Source organism: Gossypium hirsutum, chromosome A06 (genome assembly GCF_007990345.1).
Source record: "Gossypium hirsutum isolate 1008001.06 chromosome A06, Gossypium_hirsutum_v2.1, whole genome shotgun sequence".
Taxonomy (NCBI): Eukaryota; Viridiplantae; Streptophyta; class Magnoliopsida; order Malvales; family Malvaceae; genus Gossypium; species Gossypium hirsutum.
In genome coordinates, this window is record NC_053429.1 from 118,486,380 (window position 1) to 118,509,488 (window position 23,109).

The window sequence follows — 23,109 nt, forward strand, 5'->3', positions numbered from 1 at the left end:
GGCTTTTAAGTAACCCTTCTCAACTCAAGTAAGTTAGTTATAGTGGAAGAGGACGCCTACGACCACCAGCTCCAAAGATTAGACTTACGATTTTTAGGGAACCTGACTCTAACTAGTAATCTATGCTAGATCAACGCTTCTCAATGGCGAATCCTACGCCATTTTGTCTCTTTGGCTCGCCAACCTCTGATGCAGTAAGTTAACAAACCGACTGTGCAATCCTTCCAAAACATACAAAGCGGCCGCCTTTGCATATGCTGAAAAGCTTACTTTTTAAGGGCCATGGACGGAAGCGTCAGCCCGTAGTGCGGAGAAATGATGAATACTTGGCGAGAAGGCTAAGTACGGATTCTAGGCCTCAAGAACCCTTTTTTGAGAAATATTGACAACTTTCGGTTAGATAGATTTTAGTGGCTCATGATAATGGTGGAAAATAAAATAAATATAAAAATAGAAAAGGGAATTTTATTGAAAAAAATATGAAGAAACAAAAGCCTAGACTTTCAGGGAGAGAGTGTTTACAGAAAAAAATGAACACCCCCAATAGAGTCACTTCACCCTCTATTTATAGTGCTAGGGAGATAGTCTAATTTAACTTAAATTGTAAAAAGATAAATACATTTAATTAAAGATAAATAAAGATAATTAGAATAAAATCTTAAAATTAAATAATCCTAATAATTATCTTAATATTAATTATCCTAATTATAAATAAAATGGAGTCTTATAAAATAAAATCTCTTTTTTTTTTGCGATTTTAGTCCTTATGTCTTCCATGCTCGCACTTTTGGCACAATCTTTTTCCTGTGTCGCATATCAGCCCATTGTTTCTCCAAATTCGTACTTTTGTCCCTTAATTTTGCTTTTGCCTCCAAATCAGTCCCTAAAAGATAAAAGGCATAAATAGCTCCAATTAGTAGGATCAAGCTCAGAATAAACACATGATTAATACATAAGAATACGTTATTCTAGAACATCTATTTTAATTGGAGCTGGAACAGGGATGGTGATATGGGCTGGAGTAGGGCTGTTTAGCTGCAGGTTTAAAGCTTTTCTTCTATTTGCACTCTACTTCCATCTCGGTTCACCTATTTAAAAGAAGAGAAATTTTTTTATTAATTAAAATAGAATAAATAAATAATAAATAAAGTAAAACAAAATAATAATAATAATAATTGGGTTGCCTCCCACCAAGCGCTTGTTTAACGTCGTTAGCTCGACGCCATGAATGGTTCTATGCTGGCTCTAACTGAATTTTTTCGATCGTGTGAGCCTGAAAATTCTCGTAAAATGGCTTCAATCGTTGGCCGTTGACTATAAACTGCTTTATCGATTCTTCACTCTCTATTTCAACCGCACCATGTGTGAATATTTTAGTCACAATAAAAGGTCATTGCCATCGAGATTGAAGCTTACCTGGGAATAGCTTTAATACAGAGTTATAAAATTAAACTTTTTGTCCTACCGAAAAGTGTTTCTGAGCTATTTTCCTATCATGAAACATCATTGTCTTGTCCTTGTAAATGCGAGCATTTTCGTAAGCATCATTACGAATCTCCTCTAATTCTTGAATGTCCAATTTCCTTGCCTTCCCTATGGGTTCTAACTCCATGTTACATTATCGAATAGCCCAATAAGCTTTATGCTCTAATTCTACTGGTAGATGGCACGCTTTTCCAAAAACAAGTCGATACAGAGTCATGCCAATTGGTCCCTTATACGCTGTCTGATAGGCCCAAAGTGCGTCATTGAGCCGAAGATTCTAATCCTTACGGTTGGGTCGAACCATTTTTTCCAAAAAGGTCTTGATCTCCCTATTCGAAATCTCTGCTAGACCGTTTGTTTGGGGATGGTAGACTGTTGCTATACGATGATGAACTCCATACTTTGATAATAGTGCCTCTATGACCTTATTGCAAAGTGGGTACCACGATCACTGATCAAAGCTCGAGGTGTGCCAAACCTAGAAAAAATTGTTCATTTTAGAAACTCCACAATAGTTTTAGCATTATCATTGTGAGTAGGCTTTGCTTTCTATCCACTTAGAAATATAGTTTACTGCAATAAGTATATATACGTTTCCAAACGAAGAAATAAAGGGGCCCATGAAATCGATGTCCCATACATCAAAAATCCCACATACATGAATTGGGAATAGGGGCATTTGATTTCTTTTAGTGATGTTACCTGTATGTTGGCATTTATCGCAAGACTTACAGAAGTTATATGCATCGTGGAAAATTGTGGGCCAATATAGCCCATACTCCAATACTTTGTGAGTTGTCCGTTTAGGGCTAAAGTGACCTCCACAAGCTTCTGTATGACAAAAAGTAAGGATAGAGGTTACCTCGGTTTTTGGAACATATCGTCTTATTATCTGATTTGAACAGTGTTTCCACAAGTATGGGTCGTCCCAAATGTAATATCGAGCTTCTCGTCTAATCTTGTCCTTCACGGAACGTGCTAACTCAGTGGGTAACGAACCTGTGGTTAAAAGGTTAACTATATCTGCATACTATGGATAGTGAGCCTCGGTCGAAAATAAGCCTTCATCAGGGAACTCATCCTTGATAGGAACATCATCAAATGGAGTTTTTATCCTACTCAAGTGGTCAGCTACCAGGTTTTCACACCCCTTCTTATCACGAATCTCGATGTCAAATTCTTGGAGCAGTAGAATCCATCTAATGAGCATCGGTTTCGCCTCCTTTTTTGCGATCAAGTACCTAAGAGTTGCATGATCAGAAAAAATAATCACCTTAGATCCCAGTAAATATGATCGAAATTTATCTAAATCAAATACAATAGCTAAAAGTTCTTTTTCTGTAGTGGTATAGTTGTTTTGTGCAGCGTCTAAGGTTTTCGAGACATAGCAGATGACATGAGGCTCTTTGGCTATCTTTTATCCCGACACGGCTCCCACGCTACGTTCGTTTGCATCGTACATAATTTCAAAAGGGTAGTTCTAATCTGGTGCTTGTACTATAGGAGCAGTTACCAACTTTTGCTTGAGTGTATCAAAAGCCTCCTTGCATTGTGGGCTGAATTCAAATTTCTTATCTTTCTGCAATAATTCGCACAATGGTTCAGCTATTTTTGAGAAATTCTTTATAAAACTCCTGTAAAATCCTGCATGGCCTAAAAAGAACGAATTTCCCTTACAGTGAAGGGATATGGCAAATAATTAATAATGTCGATTTTGGCCTTATCGACCTCAATTCCCTTGGCAGAAACTATATGACCTAGAATCAAACCTTTGTCTACCATAAAATGACATTTTTCATAGTTCAAGACAAGATTAAATTCTATGCACCTGCTCAAAATTATCGTGAGATTTTCAAAAAATTCAGTAAAACAATTCCCATACACGGTAAAATCATCCATAAAAACTTCAATAATTTTTTCCACATATTCAGAAAATATACTCATTATGCATCTCTGGAAGGTAGCTGGTGCGTTGCAAAGTCCAAATGACATCTTCCTGTAGCAAATGTGCCAAAAGGGCATGTAAATGTGGTCTTTTCCTGGTCTTCTGGCGCAACAAGGATTTGGAAGAAACCTGAATATCCATCAAGACAAAAAAAATGAGTTTTACCAGCTAAACGTTCAAGCATTTGATCTATAAAAGGAATGGGGGAATGATCTTTTCTAGTATAAGCGTTCAACTTCTTGTAATCGATGCAGACACGCCACCCGTTTTGCACTCGGACCGGTACTAAATCCCTCTCAGCATTTTTCTTTATTGTCATGCTCGTTTTCTTGGGCACGACTTGTACCGGACTTACCCATCTGCTGTCAGAAATGGGGAAGATAATGTCAACATCCAGCAACTTAATTATTTGCTTTTTTACCACCTCCATCATATTCGGGTTTAAACATCTTTGTGCGTTTCTCCTTGGTTTCGTGTTCTCCTCCAAGTAAATCTTGTGGGTACATGTCATAGGGCTTATCCCTGTTAAGTCAGCAATGATCCAGTCAATCGCCTCCTTATGACTTTTTAGTACCTGGATCAAACTTTTTTCTTCGGGTTTAGAGAGTTTATTTGAAATTATAATGGGTAAGGTATTACATATTCCAAAAAATGCATAATTAATATATTTAGGAAGCGGTTTCAGTTCCAACTCTGGGGCCTGCACAACAGAAGGTAAAAGTTTAGTGTCTGATGGAGATAATAACGCATTGAAAAATTCATAATCATTAGATAAAAATTCAGATTTGTCTTCATAAATCGACTCAAAAGTCTCGTCTACTAATGAGTCGATCATGTCGACATGATTTACGCTCAAAATTTCGCTTGGATGACTAATGGCGTCATAAACATTAAACTTCACGATCTCCCCATCAAATTCCATTGTAAGAGTTCCGCTTCGAACGTCGATCTTAGTGCTAGTGGTACTAAGGAAAGGTCGGCCCAACAGGAGGTCCAAAGATCCGGTAGTGTTGTCCTCCTCCATCTTTATCACATAAAAATCTACAGGGAAAATAAGTTAGTTAACTTTTACCAGTACGTCCTCAAAGACTCCTTCGGGGTGCACAACAGACATGTCTGCCAACTAAATTATAACACCTGTTTTCGTCAGAAAACCCGTGTTAAGTAATTTATAAATAGAATAAAGCATAACATTTATGGAGGCCCCTAAATCACACATAGCCTTCTTGATCCCCAAATGGCCTATTTTGCATGGTATAGCGAACATACCCCTATCTTTACATTTTACTGGCATTTTTTGCTGTAACACTGTGGATACATTCTCACCAACACTTACCTTTTCATTACCTGTTAGTTTTCGTTTGTTGGTGCAAAGCTCTTTGAGGAACTTGGCATATCACGGAATCTATCTGATGGCATCCAACAATGGTAGATTGATCTCGACATTCCTGAATGTTTCAAGGATCTCCTTGTCTTCCTTACTTTTTTGACACTGATTTAACCGTCCTCGGAATGGAGGTTGGATTTTCGGCAGTAGGGGTTTCGCTGAGACCTGTTCATTGTTTTTGGGTTTTTCCTGGGCACTTTCTTGGCCAAGATTTTTGCCAGGAATTGGTTTCAGTACCTTTCCACTTCTCAGCATCACTGTATTTGCATTTTGCCTCGGGTTTGGTTCTATTTGTGATGGCAACTTCCCTTGAGAGTTCATCTTCTCAATCGATATGATCAATTTTCTTATAGATGCTTCAGTTTTCTATTGAAAATCAAGCATGTTAGCTGCTAATTTATTGACCAAAGTTTCTAGAGAATTACTTGAATCTCGTGGCTGTTGTGAAACTTGGTTTTGGTATGGTTGGTTATATCGTGGGTTGGCCCCATAACTTAAGTTAGGGTAATCCCTCCATCCTGGGTTGTAGGTATTTGCGTAAGGGTTGTATCGCCTTTGTGGTGGCCCAGGAAAATTTCTCACAACATCTAAATGAGTTATAGTATCATCATTCAAACTAGGAAATGCATCAGTTGTATGTTCAGGGGTAGCACAGATTCTACATAATCGGGATGTCTTTGCTTTTTCTGCAAAAAGAGAATTCAAAATATTAGCAATTCTATCAACTTTATCTTCTAAGATTGAATTACTTAGCAGATGAACCCTTCTAGGGGGTTCAGGGTTGGCTCGGAATTGCTGAGTATTTACAGCCATCGTGGAGATTAAGTCTCTTGCTTGTTGTGGAGTCATGTTGACTAACGCTCCTCCACTCTCAGCATCTACCATATTCATCTCCATGGGTTTCAGGCCTTCATAAAAGTACTGGAGCAAAGACTGTTCTGTTATACCGTGTTATAGGCAACTTGCACACAACTTCTTAAATCGCTCCCAATAGTCGTAAAGAGTCTCTGTATCTTTTTGCCTTATGCCCACGATTTCTCTTCTTAGCTCAGCTGCACGTGACACTGGAAAAAACCTATTGAGAAATAAACGAGACAGATCAGCCCAAGTCGTACAGATCCAGGAGGTAAATAAAATAGTCATTCCCTAGCAGAATCTGCTAAGGAAAAAGGGAAAGCGCGCAGTTTAATTTGATCCTCAGTTACCCCCTGAGGTTTCATACTAAGGCAAACCATATGGAATTCTTTCAAATGCTTGTGGGGATTTTCGTTCTGTAACCCCTGAAAAGTTGGCAGTAGCTGGATCAAGCCTAACTTTAATTCAAAATCAATATCCATAGTAGGAAACGCATGCATAATGACGGTTGTTCTGTCGGCACTTCGGCAAGTTGCCGAATTGTCTGAGCCATAGGTTGAGGTGCTAAATTAGGGTTTTCGTCAACCCTAGTGTCAAGCACTTCTTCTAATTAATCGACTTCTACTTTTTCGCCTTCAAAATTTTGAGTAGGGTTTTCGTTAACCCTAGACTCTGCTTCGTCGACGATTTTGATTTCTGGCTGTGGATTGCTTTGAGTTCCAACCACCACTGACTGTGTTTTTCTTAGCTTTGTTTCCTTACATTAGCTCTCGCAGTCTTTTCGATCTCTGAATCAAACGCAAGAGTTCCTAGAGCAGATCTGGTCATAAGAAACAAAAAACAAGATTAGTATATTACCGATACCCGGCAACGGCGCCAAAATTTGATGTGTCGTTGAGAGCACCAAAAATATCCTATTCCCTGTAAAATAGTAAAAATAACAGTAAAGGGGAAGTAAGGTCGAATCCTCAGGGACCGAATTGTACCAATGCTCGTTTCTTAAAATCCTGGACTATTTCTTGGCCAAGAAAACCTGCGTTCCTGAAAGAAAATTAAGAATCTGGAAAAATAAAAACAGAATTTAAAGTGAATTGAAATTGCGAAATTAAATAAATTGTAGAAATTAGAATGAGGAAAAATAAATAGAGTTGGGAAAAGAGAAAGTTTCTTATGTGGCGAGATTCCAGCCTCCGGTTGTCTCGTTCAACCTTGGGTCCAATCCTTGGCTTTTAAGTAACCCTTCTCAACTCAAGTAAGTCAGTTATAGTGGAAGAGGACGCCTACGACCACCAGCTCCAAAGATTAGACTTACGATTTTTAGGGAACCTGACTCTAACCAGTAATCTATGCTAGATCAACGCTTTTCAATGGCGAATCCCATGCCATTTTGTCTCTTTGGCTCGCCAACCTCTGACGCAGTAAGTTAACGAACCGACTGTGCAATCCTTCCAAAACATACAAAGCTGCCGCCTTTGCATATGCTGAAAAGCTTACTTTTTAAGGGCCATGGACGGAAGCGTCAGCCTGTAGTGCCGAGAAACGATGAATACTTGGCGAGAAGGCTAAGTACGGATTCTAGGCCTCAAGAACCATTTTTTGAGGAATATTGACAACTTTCGGCTAGTTAGGTTTTAGTGGCTCATGATGATGGTGGAAAAGAAAATAAATATAAAAATGGAAAAAGAAATTTTATTGAAAAAAATATGAAGAAACAAAAGTCTAGACTTTCAGGGGAAGAGTGTTTACAGAAAAAGATGAACACCCCAAATAGAGTCACTTCACCCCTTATTTATAGTGTTAGAGAAATAGTCTAATTTAACTTAAATTGTAAAAGATAAATACATTTAATTAAAGATAAATAAAGATAATTAGAATAAAATCCTAAAATTAAATAATCCTAATAATTATCTTAATATTAATTATCCTAATTATAAATAAAATGGAGTCTTATAAAATAAAATCTCTTTTTTTTTGCGCTTTTAGTCCTTGTGTATTCCATGCTCGTACTTTTGGCACAATCTTTTTCCTGTGTCGCATATCAGCCCATTGTGTCTCCAAATTCGCACTTTTGTCCCTTAATTTTACTTTTACCTCCAAATCAATCCCTAAAAGATAAAAAAAGGCATAAATAGCTCCAATTAGTAGAATCAAGCTCAGAATAAACACATGATTAATACATAAGAATACGTTATTCTAGAGCATTATCAGTTATATTTTTCTCTTAAAATTATTCCACAATTCAAGTGGATATTACATAGTCAAATATTCTTCATGAATAACTCGATTTCGAATCATAATTACACAAGAAAAATATTTATTTGGTCAAATATTCCAGTCAAATATTCTAATTCAACTTTTCATAGGGATTATGACGGTAAAAAATCATGGCAGATGATCTTAGTCAGTTCAATTTCTCATATAAGAAATGTCACAATTATCTTTCTAACATGCATATCAAATTTTTAAGCATTCATGGATATAATTAAATAATCAAATCTTTTTCATACCAAATATAGTCTTTTTCTCGTTCACAATCTCAATATGAGATCCATTGCAATGAATATCTTTTAAAACTAATGCATTAACCATCACAAATTTTGTTCTTTCATATATTGATATATTAGCTCTTTTGGAGCTTTCAAATAATTTTCATATCACATGAAGGGTCATCTTGAGAACTCTCATTGTTCTTTTATTTATTATTATGTTTCAACTTATAGTAGCTATTATTATGTCATTTATCATATCCTTTAAATTTTCTTTTATGTTTGCGTTCACTTCAGGGAATGCAACAGATTTAGTACGACTGACTTCTAAACATCCCAATAGATTCTTTATTTTATAACCACCATCGCAATCATGCATGGATTTCAATTCAAAATCTATTTGTTTATGTTGTTGTTGAGATTAGTCTCAAGTTACAATAAGCATGCTATAATAAAATAAATTAGTAAAATATACCTAAAGATCGTTAACATCATCATCACCCAGGTTATTATCACGAGCACTATTACAAGTACTAAAAAAAATTTGTTTTCATAATAACATTTATAAATTAATAATAAAAACCATTTATAAACAAACAAATATTTTTTTGGATATGATGCTCGAAAGTTATCTGATACATATTGTACCAAATTTCAATACCACATATATGTTATAGAATCTTATGATAATAAACTATTTATAACTTATAATTAAATTAAAATGTACAATCCAATTATTCAACAATAGCATATTAATGAGATTGAATTAGATCCTATTGAATTTCTCTTTAATCAATAATACCAGGTTAACAACACTCTTCACCACAATTTTAATCAAAATTCAAGCATAGTTAAAAACTTATAAAGAAGATAAAAAAAGGGGTTTAGAAAGAAAATTATATATTAGTAACGTGTTATGAAATAAATTATAAATGATAAAGTATAAGTTCTTCTTATTTCTTGAATCTTAGCAGACAAAATGATTTGAGGTAAACTCAAAAAAAAATCGAAAATAAAAGGGTTTTAGAAAGAGAATTGTGTATTGATAATGAGTTAGGAAATAAATGATGAATTATAGATAGATTCAAAGAACAAGAAATATGAGAGAAAGGGAACGTATTTATATTAGTCAATTAGAGAGTAAAAGAGAACATATTTTATTAATTAAGGAGGATATTTACAATGCTTCTATAAAATCTATAGTTATAAATATAAAAAGTATAAATGAAATAAAACTCTATTTTTTAATAAATATTAGAGTTTTAAAATACATCAAATTTATCTTGATCTCGATAATAAAATATTTGTAACATTAATGATAAAGAAATTTATTACTTCAAAAAACTATTATAAATTTAATATTAGGGATTTGGAGACTATTTTTTTTTTTTTGAAAAATACTTGATTGGATATTTATTCAATAAGCAGAAATAAACAAAGGCTAGCCTAGAGTTAGATAGAAGATGGACTCAGCCCAAGACACAAAATTAAGGCCCACAAAAATAAAAATAAATCCTAATCAATCCTATCCAGTAAACGAAGGCAGCTGGCACCCAACAAAACCCTCCATATTCACTCAGGCCCCATTCGACTCTGCTTGTGTGATGGGTTTTTATCCAAAAAACACTTTTTTGTTAAAAGCACTAAAGAACAACTCCCGTTTTTGCCTTTTTTTTTTTAACTTAAAAAAAATCACTTTTTTCACATATGAAAAAGTAGCAAATCTGCTACTTTTTCTAAGCCAAAAGTACTTTTGGCATTATATTACTTTTTTAGCCTTCTTTTTTCTTCTTTCTAACAGACGATAGACCCCTTTTTCTTCCCTATTTCTCTTTTGTTTATTTTTCCTCTGGTTGTTTCTCTTCGGGCAGGTGAGTCTCTTTTTTTTCTTCTTTTTTTTTGTGAAATACTTCTTCTTCTCTGTAGTTATTTTCTGATTGTTTAATTTTATGAAATAATTATGAAATAAAAAAAGTTTTTTCACATTATTTTCAGCTTTTCTCTTTTACTTGACCTTTGGTTCTTGGACTTGACAAAGTAAAAATCTCAGGTTTTTGAAAATAACAATTATTGTAATGAGATACATGTTTTATTAGGTATAAGTATTTAAAATTTTGTTTTTGTAATGTGATACATGCGTGTATATATATATATAATCATATTAGTGAATCTGCTAATGCGTACTTCATCCGGATAAAGTATGCATTATTAAAATTAAATTAAAATATTAAATAAGAAATAAAATTATAAAACAATATGTTATTTGGAAAATAACAATTATTGTAATGAGATACATGTTTTATTAGGTATAAGTATTTTAAATTTTGTTTTTGTCATGTGATACATGCGTAAATATATATATAATCATATTAGTGAATCTGCTAATACGTACTTCATTCGGATGAAGTACGTATAAGCAAATTCAGTAATATCTAGTTGGACTACCACGTAGGATTACCGCTAGGGAGATAACAAAACTTAATGAAAGAGTGATCACTTCGTAACAAAATAATAACATAAGTGACTAAAACGTAACATTTCAAACATAAGTAACTAAAATGTAACATGAGTCAAACAAAAGTGAGTATTTTTGTAGTTTACCCTTAAAATAAAATAATACAATTGTGTTAAAATTATTAATTAAAAATAAAAAATTATTTTTAAAATAATACAATTGTGTCAATATCTAATTACAAATAATTAATGATTATATTTAAATATTTAAATATAGTTTATATATTCTAATTAAATTTAATAAATAATTAATATTAATTACTTAGAATTATTTAAAATTAATATTATTTATTAAAATATTAACAATAAGTTATAATAAATTATTTTTTTATATTATTACTAAAATATCATAATATTAACTAATTTGAACATTATTTAAATGCATATTTGTTACTTTATAATATTATGTTTAAAATGGACATTTTATTTCTCAAAAGAACTTTTTGACAGCAATACCAAACACTTAAATTTTAAATTAAACTTTTCAAAAGCACTTCTTAAAAGCACTTTTCCATAACAATTTTCAAAAGCACTTTTTAAAAGCATTGCCAAACTAGCCCTCAATCTCATTGGTTCCAGATACCCAAAACATAGCAGTTTCCAAAAACCAAAACCTTTTTTGCTACCTGTCCCTTTACCAGAGCAGCCTCCAAGCAGCTTTCAATCAATCCGAGTTTCTTTGCCTTCTCATCTCCAACACACGACGAACCAAGTCAGACAAATCTCTGTCCAGGTAAAATTCCTCCCCCTCCTTCAAACTTTCATAGGCTAGGGTGTGAGCAAGGAGATTCTTAGATTTAGGTGTATATTGGAAAACTAACCTCTGAAAATGTACTTTTTGCCGGTGGATATCCCTAATAATGGCCCCAATTACTGACTTATTCGGGTTTGCTGAACTGCATTTCTTGATTCTTGTCATTGGATCACCTTCGATTATTACAGATTCGAGGCCCAGGTGAATCCCCAACTGAATAGCTTGTAAGCATGCATGCGCCTTCGCTGCAAATGGTGATGGTACTGCTTTGTGGAGGACCACTTTCGAAGCCAGAATCTTCCCCCCCCCCGGCCGGAGTTCGTAGCCACTACCCCAGATCCAGATTTTTACATTGTTACCATTCGAGGGGGTTTGGAGACTAATTTTGAATTTAAAATTAAAAAAAAAACATAAAACCAAAGTTATGATTTAACAACTTGATGAATGGGTCGGTGATTAAGGCTCTGTTTGTTTGCCAGTAAAATATTTTCCGGAAAGTGATTTCGGGAAAATGATTTACTTTTCTGGTGTTTGGATGAATCTGTGTAAAATATTTTCTGTTGTTTGGCAGATTTCCTAAAAATATTATCCGGAAAAGCTGTTTTTACATATATTAATAAATTTATATTTTAAATTATTTTTACATATATTGCAATGATTTATTTATAAATAAATAAAATTAAATATATAATAATACTCAATTATTAAGTTAGAATATTAACTGTCATAAATTGAAAACAACCAAAGTCAAATAAATTTTGTAATTGTGTTATAAAAAATAAAAAACAAAGATTAAATAATTATAAATTAGCTTCCAAACCACAATTAATACTAGAAATTAATAATATTATCCAAATGCATAATTAGTAGTACATCACATAATAACAACATTGTCCATGTGCATAACTAATATTACACATTGTCCAATTGCATAACTAATATTACACCACATTAAAAGTGTCAATATCTTCAACCTTGAGAAAAATTTTTAAGCCAAATTTTTCTATGCTTCTTACTTTTAACTAAAAAAGCTTTGGCCTCGGATTCATGACTCACTAGATAATCAAACACTGAACACAGGAAGTCATCATCAAATCTTTCTTCCTCCATCGACATCACTTCTTCGTAAAGATGTGGTATCTTATCCGCAATAAAATGTTCCAAAGCATTAGCAATTTTGCCAAGTTGTTCACCCTCAAATTTAATTTGTTCATCAACGACACTTTCTTGAACATTTTTTCTTTTACGTTTGGATGTGCCAGATGAAGATACTTTTGTTCTTACCTCTTCAGTCTCTTCATTGTCGCAGTCTATAGGCACTGAATCTTGGTTACCATCATCCAAATCTATGTCAGCAAATGTTCTAGCAAAACTCCCTGTTGCCATATCTTTGCCAACAACCAAAGCAATTTCATCATAATGATCAATGCTTTTATTCAGAAATGGTTCATACTTCTTATGTGCCTGTTGGATATTATACACAATTAGAATAACAAGTAAAAAATAATTGAAATATACTTAACATATATATATACATATGTTACCATTAGAGGTGATTATGGGCTGGGCTGGGCCAGGTTCAGGCCGAGCCCAGATAAAATTTTAGGCCGGTCTACTAGGCCCGAGCCCAGCCCGGCCCAAAATATGGGCCTAAAAAATTGTCCAAGCTCGGCCCAAAATAAAATTACTAAGCTCGAGCCTGGCCCGACTCGACCCGACCCATATTAAATTTTTTTTGCTTATTTCATTAAATAAAAAAATTAAAAATATAATAAATCAAATATATTTAAACTAGGCCCGGGCCAGCCCGACCCAAAATATGGGCCTAAAAAATTGTCCAAGCTCAGCCCAAAATAAAATTACTAAGCTCGAGCCTGGCCCGACTCGACCCGACCCATATTAAAATTTTTTTGCTTATTTCATTAAATAAAAAAATTTAAAAATATAATAAATCAAATATATTTAAAAGCATAAAAACAAATAAAAATGATACTAAAACAATTCTTAAAACAATACGCAAATTGACAATATAATAAAAAATGGTTATATTAAAAATTTAAAATGATTAAAAATAAAATAAAAAATATATTAATATATAATTCGGGCCGGGCCGGGCCCAAAAAACTCTTACCCGAGGCGCAATCCATTTTCTAAACGGGCCTCTTTTTTTGCCCAAGCCCATTTTTCGGACCTATATTTTTACCCAAACCCTCCCATTTTTCGGGCAGGCCTTCGGGCCGGGCCGGGCCACCCAACCCATGATCAGCTCTAGTTACCATCACTGCTGTATCATATGTGATCATTTTCATATTATCATCCCATCCAAAACCACTTTCACCCCGAATTGTGCATATAATCTGCCACTAGTTTTTTACAGTCCTCAAATGATTTTCCACATGCTTCGCATCACATTGGACTTGAAATCTTTTAGATATAGCTTTGGCAAATTGATTAATAGAAACTGCTTTGAAAGTATTAGAAGGCTTATTTCCTCTCTGAGCCTCTTCTGCTAGAATTTCAAGAAAAATATGTTCCATCGGTTTTGTCCACCTGAATTGCTTGGAGGTCCCTTTTTTGTTGCCCTTACCCATTCTACATTAATAATTGTCATTGTCAATCATTTCAATATCCAACAAGTTTAAAACATAATAAATTCAATATCCAACAAGCTTAAAACATAATAAATTCAATATCTGACAAGCTTAAAACATAATCAATATCTAACAAATCCAAGACATAATAATTTCAAAATCCAACAAACTAAAATTTCAATATCATTGTCCAACCAACATTAACAAAAAAAAATTAATACTAAAACATACATAACATAGAAACAATAACCCTAAGCCCTAAACCTACCTAATATTTCTAGCCATATAATCAGTCCACATAGTTTATGCAATTTCATCTCTCTTAGCAGACCATTCTCTTGCTTCTTCTCTTTCTTCTCGCTTCGTAAGAGTTGGTATTATCAAATCAGACTCAGGCTCCTCGTATAATCCTTGATTAAGTAAATCATTAGGATCAACTCCCATTATATGATTATGAATGATACAACAAGCCAAAACTATATCTACTTGAGTTTGAAAATTCCAAAATGGTTCAGCATCTAATACACGAAACCGTTTCTTCAAAATCCCAAAAACACGTTCAACAGTGATTCGTAATGATGAATGACGAAGATTAAAGATTTTCTTTGCATTTTCAGGCCCCTGAGCACTAAACTCTTTTAAATGATATCAGACACCACGATATAGGGTAACATATCCATTTCGGATGCCATATCCAACATCAGCAAGATAATATTTACCTACAATTTTACAAAACATAATTAATACTAATAAATTATGAGCTTACTAGAACTATTTGGTATTTAATGATAATTATTACCTTCTGGAATTCTTAATCCTCTTGGGCATGAAAGTGCATCACTTAAAATACGAGAATCATGTGCACTACCTTCCCAACCAGCTAGAACATAGGAAAATTTCAAATCAAATGTAATGGCAGCCAATACATTTTGTGTCGTCCCCCCTTTACGGCTACGAAATCTTCCTCGAATGCTAAGTAGAATGGATGCACGAACATGAGTTCCATCTAATGCTCCAATACAATCTTTAAAATAAGAATAAAACCTTGGATTGTTTCTAATTTCACTAGGAGTCGACTCATTAGTTAATCTAATAACTACTTTATACAATTTCAAAATAGCTCCTAATACAACCCTAAAGTAACAGTGAATTGTCTCAGTTGATCTATAATATTTAGATCCAATTACTCGAAACCTTACATTATGACCAATTATATGTAAAAATATAACTACTTGCTCCCTAATATTCACAGATTTAGTTGATTGTAACAAATTATTCCTACTAAGAATATCACACAAATTAAAAAAGACAATCAGTCTCATCCTTATCACATCAATACAATGCTGGTCACCTCTATATAAAATACAATTAATATAGTTTTCTCTTTCATAATCTCGATTCACACGAGGGTGAGAAGCAATTTCCTTCTTAGTTTTTAATTTTTTAATCCAAAGAGCCCCAAAAGCTAAAACTGAAGCCACGACTCTGACAATTGCATTTTGATCTTGATTACGATCCATCTACACAAAATAATGCCAAACAAATATTTGATCACTACAAAAAAGATGCAAGATTTTCATCAGATCACATATATAACTAAAGTTACCATGACTAAAGTGCATACATACATATTAAGCTAATTATAATTGCATTAATAATTTTTTGAGAAATTAAGCTACTTTCTTTGTACCAATTTAGTAACACAACTAAAATTAGATATGATTCAATTTGAGAATAAACCAATGATTGGTCATAATATAATGTATATATGTAATGTTGAAAATGGACACCGGACCTATACTTATTCATCATTTCATATTGTATATATTAAAATCAAGAGAATATAGGATATTCAAGTTTCCTTATTCTTTTCTAAGAATGATGAAACTATAGGATTTTGGACTCACTACTTGTGGCAGATAGTTGAACCAGCTTTTAACTACTAAACTGATGCACATGGACATAATAAATACATTAATTTAGTATAAATATTATCCACAATTTCTAACTTCACTAGGATATGAATTTAGTATATATAGTATCCACAATTTCTAACTTCACCAGGATATGAATTTCTTTGAACTTCATATAATGAAACAAGAGAAGCTACCAAAACGATACCATGATGAATCAAAACAATTAGTACTTGTATCTCATCTTATAAGCACACTGAAAACCTACCAAAATGAAACGGTAATTGGATGTGAGAATCTTGGAGTACATAAGTTACCATACAAGTTAGTTATATTCTCATCTTAAAATTGATATATAAAGAGTTCTGAACATTTACAAAAGTTAAGACAGATAAGACAGATAGTGTCGTACTATCTGGTTCGATGTTTATGTGAACATGAGAAATCAAGGACCAAAAGTCAAGGAAAAAACATTAGAAGATACCATACAAGATCCATTAAGGTTCATGATAACTAGTTTTAGAATCAACTTAGAGAAATTTCCATTGAAATAGAAGAAATAACATACAATTCACCCCTTTTTTAAACTCAGAAACAATAAACTATATTAGAATCCTTACTGAAGTTTGATAGTTAAGCAAGTGAAAGCATTTGATAATTCCAAAGCCCAGAACCCAAAAGATCACATAAAAGAATTGCATACAGTTCATTTGACTGCATTTATCTTGCTTCCTCAATAAAAATGAAAAAGCAAAGAAATGTTTGATCAGTCCTCTCATAAAAATTTTAACTCCTAACATAGTACTAGATTCATCAAGATGATGATCATGACAGTTTTCCCACAGACTTCCACTTTAACACCAGAAATCAACTATCAAGTAGCAATAAATTGAATTCCAACAAAATAACAGAAATAAGGTCATGGGTATTAACGATTAAAGGGTAAAGAGAAAACCAAAAATCAAAATTTGACCTAACAAAATAGAAGAAATGAAGCTTTTGGGAATCACTTGAAAGAAGTATAGTTATAGAATTCAACACCCAAACACATGAAAAGAAGTGAAACAAAGGAGAAAATGGTTTGTCCCAAACGAAGAGCCAAGCTAACGCTAGTTCCCAATGCCCCTGGCACTGGCTCCATCATCTTTCAAGTCAGCTTATCTCTCCGTTTCTTCATCTTTAAATTCCCCAAAAAGAAAGAAGAAAACAGAGTTCTAAAGAAAGTGAAAGAAGTGGTATCCGAAATTTTGAAAAATTATGCTTGCAAAAATGGTTCTACCTTTGGGTTTTGTTTCTATGATGAAGAATTTGGAAGAGAGAAAGAAGAAAAGGAAGATAATGTTTTGTTACCAAATATCTATGGACTTGATTGAATAAAAAATGAACAGACAGGGGAATGGCCTGTTCTCTCTCACAATGCTTTGTTTTTGTTAATGCCATAAAGGAAGAATGCTAAATGTTGCAGCAAGCAGCTAGCCTACGGGATGAAAGATAGAATGCCACTAGATCAATGATGAAAGTAGCTATGGTTTAGTGATAGTGTCCGTGGAGAGGTGAAAGAGTTGCTTTGGTTTAAGTCAGGAAAGAATCTAACTAAGAAACAAAGACTCTATGTTTCATAGAGATAGAGGCACACTATATAAGAGTAGAAAATCAAAGAAAAAAAACAAATCTACGGTAATAAAAGAGCAAGCATAAACTAAATTATGCAAAACCCAGAAACAAATAGATTTTAAATAAAGCATAAAAGAAGAAGAAAAAGATTCTTCAACAGACTGATGCAAAATCCAAACAGATGCAAAATCCAAGTACATTCTTTAACAAAAGAAAAAAAAAAGGAAGAAGAAGATTTAAGTGAGAGAGGTGACAAATTGAATGAAATGCAGAGTAAATCATAAAAAAGTTACCTTGAGCTTTGTTTCAGGAAGGGAACTGGTCTAATTGGATGAAGAAGGAGACGGATGGAATGAGGAGGAAAGATGGAAAATGTTTTACAGAAATAAAATCGGTAAAACATTTTCCCCAAAATTCATTCTCATTTTCCCATGTTTCTGAAAATGTTTTACCAATGTAAGTGATTTTCAAGCAAAACAAACACTGGAAAACCTAGTAAACAAACGAACCCTAAGTTAAAACATTTTCATTTGCACAAAAAAATAAAAATAAAATCAAGCACTATCAGCTCACCTAATTTTTCATTTTGGGCCAGCCGTCGACCACTTTCACATTTTTCTTCCGAGGGGTGCTAAGTGGGCTACAACCACCATTCTCACAATCAACCCACTCCACCCAATCAAGTGAATAAGAAAATTCGAAATTTTATAAATTCATTGAATATTGAAATGTTTTGGCTTAAAAAGTTAGTCTTTTTCATTATATTTTTTTATTTAAAATTTATATTTAAAATAGTAAAAATAAATAAATGTTTTTTATAAAGATATTGTTTAAAAAATATCATATAAAAGTTAATAATTGTTATTTATTTTATTTGAAAAATTATGCGTTTTAAAGAATTATTTATGAAATTTTTTTTTAGAATTTTATCAAATAATATACAAAGTATGAATATAAAAAATTGAAAACCATCTCGAATTATGATAAATAATTTAAAATTTTTAAAAATATAACTGAATTGGATCGGACTGACTGATGTCTCCTTTTCCTACCATTTTCTTTCTCATTCAAGAAAATAATTGTATAAAATAAAGACGTTATGTTATCTATATATATATTTCAATAGTTTTACATGACATTAATATTTTCATCTTAAATTTTAACATTTTCATCTTAAAAAAATCAAATCTAGTTGAAAATTATAAAATTAAAAATTAAAAATTATTGATGTAAGATAAAATTATTAAAAGATGTAATATTTGTGTTTGAGACAAATAATTTTTTTTTATACATATAAGCTTATTTCCTCAAAATACGAATTTCCAAACTATTGACTGACATGAAATCTGTTAACAATTATATTAGTACTGTCGTTAATTTTTAACGGTGAATATAAATTATCAATTGAATGCAAAAAATTGAAAATGATTGATTTTATTAAAATTCTTATAAAATAAATACAGTTACTAAAAACCTCCACACAACTCACAGCTGGTCTCCACCCTCCAATCATACTAACCTAACGGCCCGCTTTCGTGATCCCCGTTTTGGGCTTCGGCGCGTTTCGTAGTAACGTAACGACGTGTCTCCATCGTAATTTCAATCAACTTCAAGGGGCAAATCCTCTTAAAATTAAAAACCGTGTGCCACGTAACTTACGATTTACGTTTATTAATGTTTATCTATAAATAATCTAATTTCATTCCAAATTCAAATCCAGAGGCTACAGCTCTACAGCACAACAAAAAAGGCAACTAGACTTGAGAAAGAAAAACAGTCTCAAAATGCAGCAGAAGTCAGGCTTCCTGATCCTCTTGCTCTCCCTCATTTTCCTTCCTCTCATCTTCTCCGACGCCAGAAAGGAGGCTCCCCTCGGAGGATGGAGTCCGATCAAAGACACCAAGGACCCACACGTGATAAAGATCGCGGAATTCGCCGTCGAGGAGTATAACAAGCAGTCAAATGGGAGTTTAAAGTTGGTTAAGGTGGTGAAAGGCGAGACCCAGGTGGTGGCCGGGACAAACTACCGGTTGATTTTGCAGGCGAAGGAAGGGACCTTCGATAACACGTATAAGGCTGTGGTGTGGGAGAAGTTGTGGCTGAATTTCAGGAATCTCACCTCCTTTAACCTCGTCAAGGGTTAGATTTGATTATAATGTAATTTATGTTCATATATGTTATCCTTGTCCTTTTCTATTACTTAACAGAGTGGAGAATAAAATCTTAATAATACATAATTATGTGAGTTTGAGATGTTTCGGTTTCAAAATTTGAGATTAATAATTTTCACTCTTTTCTTTCTTCATTTCTCATCTACCAGAAAAAAAAATCTATTTATTCATTTTAAAAATAAAAATAGGCATAAAACTAAACAAAAATCAATTGAATTTTGCAAAACAGTTTTATATATAAGAGATGCAAGAATGGATCAGATGTGGCATCAATGTTAGCTGAAGCTAAAACACGAGTTCGTTGAACAATTTTGCAAAACGATTTGATAAATTTCTTAATCCATTTATAAATCTCAAATTTATGCTTAGATTGCTGTAATAATGATGATATCCATTTACCTAACTACCGTATATAAACTTTTTTTATATAATCCCTAAAAACATGTGATCAACTCTAAATTCACTTCTTCTTTTTTTTCTTGATATCTTCTTATACTTACAATAAAAATTAAATTAATAATTTTAAAATAAAATTTAAAATTACCGTGACGAAATTTACCATAATGATCATAAAGTTGGAATTTTTTTTTAAACAATTTCGTTATGTATTTTAAATTTACTTTTTTTTTAATAAAATGTCTAAAGTTATTAATAGTTCTTTCAATTTATGGATTTAAATCCAACCAATTACATAATACAACTGTTTTTTTTTTCTTTTTAAAAGTAAACAAACGGTGAAATACGTGTTTTTTTTCCTTAAAAAAAGGAAATAATCAAAGTATACGTTTCGCTTTGCAAGGACAGAGAGATTATTTATTTCACTTAAATTAATGATTTTATTTTCTTTCAATATAATTTTGAATGTCATCCTTCTCGATCAACATTTTTAAAATTTAAAATTTTAATTATCCATCTAATAATAAATTTAATTTTTTGATATTTACATATTCTATCAATTTAATATTAAATTTAAAAAATTAATAAATTTAACTCTCACTGTTTATAAAATTTATGGTTTAATTGTAATTCTTTAAAAAAAATCAATAAATTTAGTATGAATATTTATAAAATTTATCAATTTAATTCTATTCTAAAATTTTTAAAAATAAAAAAATATTAGAAATGTTTGGATAAAAAAATATAAAAATTATTTAAAAAATAGAACAAACAAGGAATTCTACAATTAAAATAGAATCAAGATCAATAAGATTTCGGCCTAGTTTAGTATTACTTGTCAAAGTATTTTTTCAAAAAACATTTTTGAGGGAGAAGGTTAAAATTTTCTATTTTGTTTTTGACTAAAAAGATTTTTTTTTTATTTCAAAAGTATTTTTAAAATGCTTAGCAATATTTTTATTTCAAAAATATTTTTTTAAATGCTTCTTAAAAATAATGCTAAATTCAACCTTGCTAGCCCTCCTTGCATTTAGAGATAGAATTTGAAGCTTTTCTTCTTTTATATAGGTAGAGGTGGTTTTCAAGTGGCAATCTAAGTGCTCGCTTTCGTTCTCACTGTGAAGTTACAAGAACTGTTTGAACCACAAGTAGTTTCAAGAACATACTGAGAGTAACATAGTAAGAACTAGAACAGACCTAATCCAAATCTAATTTCTTAAGCACTTTCGCCCTTGCCCTTTTCTCTTCCTCCTCCTCGGCTTTTCACAAGGTTGATAAAATTATGCATTCAGAAGTTGATGGTGGATGGTGTCATTGTTTTATGTAAACCTTTGCCTGCTCGAATGCTTTCCAGCAAAAAGGTGAGCCATGTAGGTGAACTAACTAAAATACCAAGAAGAAGGCAATGGTTTAATCGAAAAAATAAGGAAGGATTTTTTTATATATTTTTTATCCAAAAATGAAAATTTTAAATATTTTTTTTCTTTTTTAAAACTTTTAGAATTAGAATTAAGTTGAAAAATTTTGTAAATGTTCAAGATAAATTTATTGAATTTTTAGAATTAGAATTAAATGACAATTTTTGTACATATTGAGGGCTAAATTTATTTAATTTTTAGATTTAAGATCAAATTGATCAAATGTGTAAACACTCGAGGGCTAAACTTATTATCAAGCCAATAAAAAAATCCCACGTTAGCTTTCGGTTAAGTATTGAATTGTAGGTGACTAAAATTTTCTGGTGCTACATCATAGGCATATTGGGAACGTAAATAAATGTAACCATATACATATAAAATAACAACAATGGAATGTCAATCCTCAAGCTTTATTTGTAAAGTCTCTATTCCTTGGTAATTGAAGCCCAAAGATTTATGAACTAGTGTTATGGGGCTAGATCTTTCGTCTCGCGATCTGTGCGGCCTTAGGCGATCCGTTCGGCCTTAGGTGATCTGTTCGTCCAAACTCGCCTAAGTCAGCTTTTACTCAAGTGAGGACTCCTTAAGGACTCCTCCAAGGCACCAATTGTAGAGCGGAAGTAAACTTATGCCAAAAGAAGCCACAAAGAATAACAGAAAGCCACGGAAAAGATTGCACACAAGGTGTTTGAGTAAATGCTCTCAGAATTCTATTACTCTTAAGAATTCACATACAATGGAATAAATTACAAGTGAGGGGGAAGCTCTCTATTTATAGTTGAGCTCCCCCAAAACCGACAGGCAAGATTAAGTTACATCGACTGACGAGATCGACCATATCCCTTGATTTTAGAGATTTACAAGATATGCCATATCAAATCTAATCTAATCTTTACAAGATATGGTTCTTATCAATCTTCTAATGTTAGTTACCATAATAGCCTAAGTTTCCATATCTTCATTATCGGGCCAACCAGGCTTCAATCTGATAGGTTTCTCCAACAGTTCTTTGAATCGGGCCAGTTCTCGTGGGCTAAATGATCCCTATTTTATCGATAGGCCTCCATGGGGCGTAGCTTGTGCCATGGTCACGGGCTTTGCATTTTGACCGGTGACATTAGTTCATGTTTGACTAGCCAAACAGACAAATGACCCTACATTTTTTTATCTCTCCCGCACTTTTCTTTTTTATTTGTCATTTTTATAAGATAAGTATTTCGTATTTATGATGAAATCGAATTTATGAAGATTAATTCATTGTCTGTTTCTGTAAAAATAAAATCATACCTAATTCACTAACTTGTGGGAGGATAGTGAATCCTTGTAGTTGAAAAATGTTTCCGGAGGAATCTCTGAAGTAGATGGTGGTTGATAGACCAATCATTGATTATAATTTCTTAAAAACATTAGTGATGAAATTGATAGTTTTTAAAGTTGGGTGACCAAAATAGAACTTATCTAAAAGTTAGGGGACTACCCAAATAATTTACCTAAATTAAAAAGTTACTCTATTTAAATAATGTTGTAAATAATTACTATTAAATTATTGACCTCAAAATTAGTAACTCATAAGTTTATAT

At 32.5% G+C, this 23,109-nt stretch overlaps 1 protein-coding gene across 1 annotated transcript; it reads left to right on the plus strand.

Annotated features, from left to right (window-relative positions):
- Positions 1 to 19,229: 19,229 nt before the first annotated feature.
- On the plus strand, positions 19,230 to 19,797 carry LOC107961924 (cysteine proteinase inhibitor 1). Its single transcript, XM_016898097.2, has one exon. The coding sequence runs from the start codon at positions 19,329 to 19,331 to the stop codon at positions 19,686 to 19,688; it is 360 nt and encodes a 119-aa protein (XP_016753586.2). The 5' UTR covers positions 19,230 to 19,328; the 3' UTR covers positions 19,689 to 19,797.
- Positions 19,798 to 23,109: the final 3,312 nt, after the last annotated feature.